An 8,894-nucleotide genomic window follows, 5' to 3' on the forward strand; every position below is an offset into this window, starting at 1 on the left:
ACCGCTCGTGACAGCTGGCACCACACCGCTCAGCTGTCCGCCGCTCGTGACAGCTGGCGCCTCATCACTTGACAGCTAGCACCTCACCGCTCAGCTGTCAGCCGCTCGTGACAGCTGGCGCCTCAGCCTCGAGCTGCGATGGTACTTACAACGGTCGCGGACCACTAAGTTTTGCTATGAAAGCACCGCCAAATGAAACTCTGCGTACGCTCCTGTCCGGAAGTAAAGGATCGGCCCCGCTTCAATATTTGTATGAAATAAAGAGTTGGCTGCACTGCGACAATGTGACGTCATTCACCGCCCGCAGGTTCGGACTGTGGTGGACCGAACGCCTTCAGCGGACAAGAGACAGACTGCGCGATGCCTGCGGTCTAGCGATCTTTTTCGGGAGCTCCACTCAATCATACTGGAGCGCGTTGTCACTAGCTTAGTGAGTGCACTTTATCCACAAGACGAGTCAATTTGCTTACTCGTTCAAACTGGATTCTTGCGTCACATTTTTTTCTCTCGAATTACGTTCGATATTTTTTATTATTTGAATAGTAAAATAAAATTTAAAATATATATTGACATGACGTCTAATAAATCGATGAACGGCGGCTGCACGCACGAAAAAGTGTCCCGTTACGCACATTGTCCCAATACGCTGTGTCCCGTTACGCTCATTGTACGCTTGCGCCGCATCTATCTCTCTTCCACTCGATTGGAACAACCATCGATTTGACTTTTTCGTGGCACATTAAACTTGAAACACTCCCATTCGTTTCCTACTTTTTCTATCATCGTCCTATCCTTAACAGAATAACAGATATTGGAAGAAGTTAAATCGCAAACATGTATAAAAGTTATAGTTAAAATAATCTCTTCGTTAAAGTAATAAACATATTTGAATTAATGAGTGCTAATAAAAGTAAATCTATCAATTAAATTGTAGATTTCATTTCACTCCTTCTTTGTATCAATACAAAATAGTGATAATTCAATAAAAATGATTCAATTTTATTCATAAAAGTATGCAATCATTTCATCAATGTTTTGTTATGACGTTGTCGCGTTAAACTATCGTCCGTAAACCGACTTTACAGACAACCAATTTTGGTTTTATAAGATTTCAACTCCAAATGAATAAAACAGCGTTGTGAAGCACGTAGCAAGTAATTTTTTGAAGTGAGTTGGGCTTCACGTCTCGTCGTCGAAAAACTGGCCATGGCAACCTTCGGCTGGAGGCGGGGTTGGACAAAACACCAGGTTAAAAAAAACCAAACAACCTGTTTTTTTGTTGTTTTAAACCAAGTTTTTTTTAAGGTTCAAACCAGATTTTTTTTTGTTTCGTTAATTATTTTGATCCTCGCCATGTTCAAATGAACGCCATACAACATCCTGCTTTCTGCCACTCATGTTGAACCATAAAAGTTACAACATCAAAGAACTGAAGTCCAGCAAATCTGCACATCTGACTGGGACTTAACCACAGAAAGAGTATTTCCCCATAGGAAGATTCTCCATAGAATGGATGTTTCCCACAGAATGGGGGATTTACTGTAGTCGGGAATTTCCCACAGAATATAATCATTTTAATAATTATTTTATTTTATTTCGTCTTGTTTATACTTTGAGTATACTTCACTAATTATTTTAATTTTAAAGGACTATTTAGCTGGATATAATTTACAATTTATTAGATAATTTGAATAAGATCTTGATTAGTGTATAATTTGTTGTTCCTGTAAATTACAAGAAACATTAATGATACAACTTTTGTTGTTATTAGAGTGGAATAAGACCTTTCATTCCAAAAATTAAGATATTCTATTTAAAAATAATTTTAATGAACAATTTATTTTCAACCACTTGGTTTAAAACATTGTGTTTTAAATCAACCAAGCCTGGTTGGAGGGTTCCGGGGAATCACAGCGTCTTAGGCCCGTTCTACGATGGCGCGTAAACAGAACATTTTTCCATCGCGTCTGCTGCTTCCCTATGCACGCAAACGTAACAAATGGCAACCAGTTGGGACTGTATTTCAAGGTTACGAAATATATATCTAATGTAAAATATATATTATGCTTTGAGATCGTTACACGTTAGAATTTACATATATAATATAAACAAACGACAAAGTAATAACAGAATACTAGATATCCTTTAAGTAACGTAAACGGAAGAACTCAGCGTTGCCAGCTAATTAATAAGTAAGAGTCCGTCTCTGTCTGCGTGCTATTGTAGAAATTCTGTTCCTAGAGATTTGTCTCTGTTACGGGATCCGTCTTCTTTCCCGCGTCCTTCTAGAACTAGTACGGTAAAATTAGACCAAAAAATAGGTGTGAAGTTAGAAAAATTCGCACCCAGCTGAAAATTGGTAGGATTGTTCAAAACACCATCATAAATGAAATCTGAAAAGTCCTCATCGATCCGACTCCTGGAAAAAATTTACTCGGGGTCAAAGGTCACAAAAACGGGTTTTTCGCGATTTTCAGCGAAACGGTAAGTTTTATCATAAAATTATCCCAGACAAAAATTATAGATCAGATAATTATATATACAAAATGTCCTAATACCTTTTTTCCTAAGAGCCACCGTTTTTGAGATATAACTATTCCAAAAGTTGAAAGAGTTGTAATCGTCATAATATGTATAAGTACACCACGTACATACATCACTGAAGCTGTAATACAAGTAAAAATATTATTCTATCGGTCAGTGTAACTTACACATATAAAATAATATAAATATGAGAATGTCGGGTAAAAATAAACCCAGTCCCTCGTTTTATACGCCAGTGTAACCTTGAGCAACATCTGTAATAATTTGTCTTCCTCCAACCTCAGCGGCTGCTCATCAACATCTTTTTCGGGTAGGCCTATATTACCAAGTTCAAGTGTGGCTTGGTTATCAGCTAGACCCAAAAGACTGGGGTTGGAAGTTGGTCGACAATACATTAGAACCAGTTCAAACTTTACTTCCACCTGCGCCGGAAAAACTGCTAAACACAATTTTTTTGCAACTGTAAATAGGGATGTAGTGCTAAATGTGGTTGCAAAAAAGTTGGACTGTTTTGTTCTGTAGCATGTACAGATTGTCAAGACCGGTCGTGCTCCAATGTTGAATCACCAACAATAAAGGATTCGTTTGATACTAACGAGGAGACATGCGATGTGTCATTATTGGGGCAATTTACTTGCACCCAGGATGAAGAAGAAGAACAAGGAGAAGAGGAAGCAGAAGTATTAGAGAATTATCAATCAGAAGGATAAATTTCACTTTTTTTTATTTACCCCGCTTTTATCACTTTTATCATTTTCAACCCTTACCAATATCTTTAATTATTCAATAGTTTCAAATTAAACAGAATCACAACAGATCCGTGGAATAGGCCTACAGGGGAAACCACATTTAAAAAAAACGCGGTAAGTACACTAACTCAAAGGTGGCGTGGAAACGTGTGCATATTATGACGATTACAACTCTTTCAACTTTTTGAATCGTTATATCCAAAAAAACGGTGGCTCTTAGGAAAAAAAGTATTAAAACATTTTGTATAGATAATTATCTGATCTTAAATTTTTGTCTGGGCTAATTTTATGATAAAACTTACCGTTTCGCTGAAAATCGCGAAAAACCCGTTTTTGTGACATTTGACCCCGAGTAATTTTTTTTCCAGGAGTCGGATCGATGAGGACTTTTTAGATTTCATTTATGATGGTGTTTTGAACAATCCTACCAATTTTCAGCTGGGTGCGAATTGTTTTACCCTCGGATGTATAAATTGACCGGACTAAACAGGCCTGAAGGCCCTGCCAGACTGTCAAATTGTTGCCTCCAATAGATTTGACAATAGAGTTGGAGGGGAAGTGTTGTACGGAAAATGGCTTCAAATTTCCTCCATCAAATATATTTGGACAGATAACCTCAAACATGTTTATAATCATGTCACACCGTTAAAGTTTATTTTTGGTCCGAGCAATCTCAAACTTTTCAATTTGAATCTCAATTTTTAAACGAAAAAGTGCTTGATGGGTTTTTTGAGCTTATTATGAATTAAATTTTTTTTTATCCAACATGTATAAATGATCAGTGATTTTTTTAAGTTATAGAAACGTAATTTTGTTTTTACAAATAAAATGTTTCCGCATACAACATTCATATTAAAATTATTTCAGTTATTTCAATCACCAATGTGCTGTTCGCCATTTTAAAGATTCGTTGCGACGGAAACGCGTGTAGTTTCAGTTTTTCGCTGGGCATGATTTTAATGGGCCGACTGCATCCAACATATTTTAGAAACAGTCCTATATCCGGAATATTTTATAGAAACTCGAGTAATCCGACGTGTCCGACAAACATGGCTGTGCTTGTGACGTTTTCCGTGACGTCAAAACCGTACCGTTTGTTTTTGACACAACATATCGGTAGGGACCGGAAAAATTCGCGGTTTCGATGACCTTCAGGATAGTCTACACAGTCCTCTGTACACTCGGGCAAATAACGCCTGTTCGTTGGCTGCTGACTTGTGAGACGTCTCAACTGGTTTGTTCGTCATTCGATACTTCTTTGGTGGAGAGTTTCTCATTGGCCCAGAGTCGCCCAGACGAACAGTGAGCCAATTGCAAAAGCAGCTTGGAGGTATATGCATATGAATTTCAGACTATCGCGAAATGAATCTGCGAATTTTTCCGGTCTCTACATATTGGAAGGTGTTGGAAGCGAAAATTGGACAGTGACAGGGTCTTACCGTAAGGCCACCTTCCCCGTAGCTAGCGACCCAAGTGCGCACCGCCGAGATCACACTAACAAGGATATAAGGAAGCTACGATGTTAGGATCACGGATCTTATTCAAACTTTGTACACTTTTAGTCGCCCATTGGGACAACACAATGTGCAAGTAGGGGAAGCCTTCATTTCACAGACGAGAGAGCCACACCCGAAGTTCCCCGAAGTTCATGCTCGCTTTTTTTTCCCCCGTTCTATTTCATTGTTTAAACCGGTGTGGCATTAAATTTTGCGGTCGATTAGGATAGGTTAGCTACATTATAAATACTTTAAAACATTGTGAATGGTTGGTTATATTAGGTAAGTATAGCTACATTAAAAATACTGTAAAATCATTTTATGGTTGCTTAGCAAATAACTTTTTAATATGTAGCTATCAAGGGCTAGGAAACCGTTTACATGATTTCACAGTATCTTTAATGTAGATGTCCCAAACAAATCAACCGTCCACAATGTTTAAAGTAGTTATAATGTATCTAACCTAACCTAATTGACCATTAGTTATCATGAGTTACAATGAAAAAAAAAACCGAAGATGCACGATCGGACGTTTGACTCTCTGGTCTGTGAAAAGAAGGCTTTCCTGCAAGTAGTAAGGCGTACTACTTGGACGTTTTCGAGATAATCGCAAGAGAAGTTTTACGCGTGCAACATGTACAAGTGCGTTGTGGCCATGCTTAAAGATTGCGGCGGGCGAGTGGAACAGTGGCGTAGTCGGCAACGCACCGGGGGTTCTGGGTTCGAATCCCGGGTAAGACATGGATGTAATTTGTGTTGTCTTAATACACCAACAGCCACAACTGCAAATTCACAATGACTAGCGGAGATGATCGACACTCTGGCGTGACTGTCAAAACTTGCCGGCGTAACACCCATTTTTTTATGTATAAAAAAGTGATTAGCGTTCAGATACGTAACCGCTGGGTCTCTGGTTCGAGTCCTACTCATGTTTTATTTTTTTAATTCATTTTTTTTCAACACTGGTTATATTCTTTTATACATATTACATTTCAAAGTTAATAAAATGAAAAAAAAAAAAAAGTGTATTTGCACGAATTTTTATTGAATTTTCAATTTATTTTGTCGATTCACTAATATTTATTATTACAATATTATATTTATAATTATCGGCAAACATTTTCAGCAAAACTTTGTGTTTGTGTTAGTCGTTTACTTGTCGATGGTTATAAATATAACATTTGTTGTAATAACAAACATTAGAGTACAGACAAAAGAAATTGGAAATTCAATAAAAGTTCATGCAAATACAAATATTTTTTTCTTCATTATATTACCTTTGAACTGTTAATATATATGAAAGAATATGGCCAGTGTTGAAAAAAAAAGTACGAATTAAAAAAATTGGTTGTCTGTAAAGTCAGTTACGGACGATAGTTTAACGTGACGTCATAACAAAACATTGATGAAATGATCGCATACGTTTATGAATAAAATTGAATAATTTTTATTTTAATTATAAAAGAATAAATACTTGAAATTATACTAGTAATCAGATTTTAAAAATGCAAGAATGATTAACCTTTACTGCCAAAATTGTTGTTGTAATAAGCAATGAAAACCACATTAACTTTTCACTTCACTTATAAACAGTCGACGAAACAGTTCACGAGTAGATGACTTGTAATTAATTTTAAAAACTGGCGTTTAGCTATAAAGTTTAAATATAATTATGAACAAGTTTTCATATAAATAAACTGTAATCAAATATCTATCATCAATTATATGGATCACCATAATTTTTTAGTCAATTGTGACATAACCTATTATTACTGCACTCGCCGACAGCGTAACGGAACACAGCGTAACGGAACAATGAGCGTAACGAGACACAGGGTAACGGAACAATGAGCGTGACGGGACACAGCGTAACGGAACAATCTGCGTAACGGGACACTTTTTAGTCCGTGCAGCCGGCGTTCATCGATTTTGTAGACGTTGTCGCGTCAAAAAGTGGTTAGCGTTCAGCTACGTAACCGCTGGATCTCTGGATCGAGTTCTACTCATGTTTCTTGACCAATCCTGAATTTTTTGTATATATCTTCGGCGCATTGGGACACGAAAAATATAGCTCTTCTTATATTGAAATTCCTCACATTTAGCTGTAGGCCTACACAGTAAACTTTGCCGCATCTGAATACAACTAAAGGTAACTAATAAATTACTGGAAAACGCGCCAGAGTTCCGTACGGTATTCAAATTAATTTTAATTTTTTGACGTGACGTCTAATAAATCGATGAACGCCGGTGCACGCCCGAAAAAGTGTCCCGTTACGCTAATTGTACGCTTGCGCCGCATCTATATCTCTTCCACTCGATTCGATTGGAACAACCATCGATTTGACTTTTTCGAGGCACATTAAACTTGAAACACTCCCATTCGTTTCCTACTTTTCCTATCATCGTCCTATCCTTAACAGAATAACACAGATTGGAAGAAATTAAATAGCAAACATGTATAAAAGTTATAGTTAAAATAATCTCTTCGTTAAAGTAATAAACATATTTGAATTAATGAGTGCAAATAAAAGTAAATTTATCAATTAAATTGTAGATTTCATTTCACTCCTCCTTTGTATCCATACAAACTAGTGATAATTCAATAAAAAATGATTCAATTTTATTCATAAAAGTATGCAATCATTTCATCAATGTTTTGTTATGACGTTGTCACGTTAAACTATCGTCCGTAAACCGACTTTACAGACAACCAATTTTTTTTTTATCTTTTAAAGTAAGTTATGAAATTATGCAGATGGTAAAAGATCACTCCGTCATGCAACCAAGAGCAATGGCGAATGGCAAAACAAAGGAATCGCATTCCGAACCCCAAAGCTCACTCCAGGCAACTGTTTGGATGACTCCTTTCTACAGGCCATTGCCAACTGCTTCCTCAATGCGTTAAAATGAGTGCTCAATTGAAAAAAAAACAAAAAAAAACAGTAGGTCGTGGGCACAAGATGTCACCGCCATGTTTGCGAACCCACTGCTTCACAATAGCGCATAGGTAGAGACCTGTAAAATTCGCGATTTCAAATCCCTAAAGGATAGACTCCATGATCATCTATGCACTCGTGCAAATTACATCTGCTGATTGGTTACCGACTCGTTACACCTGTTGACTGGAATGATCGTGATTCGCTAATTATTCTGTTAAAGATTTTTCATTGGCCCAGAGTCCTTCAGATAAACTGTGGCCCAATCCCTGAAGCAAAATTATTTCAAAAGTATTTGGACTCTATCCTATCGCGAAATGAATCCGCGAATTTTACAGTTCTCTACGCATATGACGGTCGTGCGAATGGGAGACAGGTCGTGCGCATAGAAGGGAAATGAATATATTTTATTTCTGTTACGGACGCATTGTTCAACAACCAATGAGAGCAGAATAGGAAGCCATTTTGGCGGGACTACAGAACTGTTCATATTTATCAATGATACTGTGCCGAGAAATTGCCAAGATATTACAATGCTCAGGTGTAATTCCTGCTTTAAAAATTAATGCTATTACTTATAAGTCACTAGCGAAAATTTGTAAATGTGTCGTGGTTAGAAAGGTGAACTAAACATATCAAATAACCTTACTTATTTATATTTTGAAAAACTGTGCTCACAATTTGCTGGTCAGATGTCACGGGATAATCATTCGGTAGTTAATATAGTCACTTACTGACACTGCCAACAGATGTCGGCTACATCGCGAAATTTCATTGGCTGGAATCAACAGTAAGATTTCAATCGAGACCCGACTTCGCACGAGTCGTGCGCTCGCTAATGTTCATGAACCGTGGACCCAACCCGCCTCCACTCTCTCGTGGCCTCGGTGTCGACCAGACGCGCATCCGACACGAAAGCAATGATCCGCGCGGCGGATGCGACACGCAGCACGCAGCACTCACCGCAACCGCCGACACACGCATGACGCCGCAGGCAGCTGGGACGAGCGGCGACGCGGCGCGCGTCTTTAAGTACGCGCGCCTAACCTTCCCTTCCCTTCCCTTCCCTTCCCTTCCGGCACTTACCCCCTCCCCCGCCGCGCCGCGCGGGAGACGTGGGTGGGATGCCTCCGCCGTCCACGAGACTTCAAGCCCCAATAAACACATAC

The 8,894-nt window shown here is 38.3% G+C and overlaps 1 protein-coding gene across 1 annotated transcript in view; it reads right to left on the minus strand.

Annotated features, from left to right (window-relative positions):
* The window catches only part of LOC134529785 (protein lethal(3)malignant blood neoplasm 1), a 65,480-nt gene extending 56,718 nt beyond the window's left edge, over positions 1-8,762 (minus strand). Inside the window, exon 1 of the mRNA XM_063364230.1 lies at positions 8,689-8,762. Coding sequence (XP_063220300.1) covers positions 8,689-8,709 — 21 coding nt within the window. The 5' untranslated portion in view covers positions 8,710-8,762. The remainder of the gene's footprint in view (positions 1-8,688) is intronic.
* Between the last annotated feature and the right edge of the window lie 132 nt (positions 8,763-8,894).

Source organism: Bacillus rossius, chromosome 2 (assembly GCF_032445375.1).
Source record: "Bacillus rossius redtenbacheri isolate Brsri chromosome 2, Brsri_v3, whole genome shotgun sequence".
Taxonomy (NCBI): domain Eukaryota; kingdom Metazoa; phylum Arthropoda; class Insecta; order Phasmatodea; family Bacillidae; genus Bacillus; species Bacillus rossius.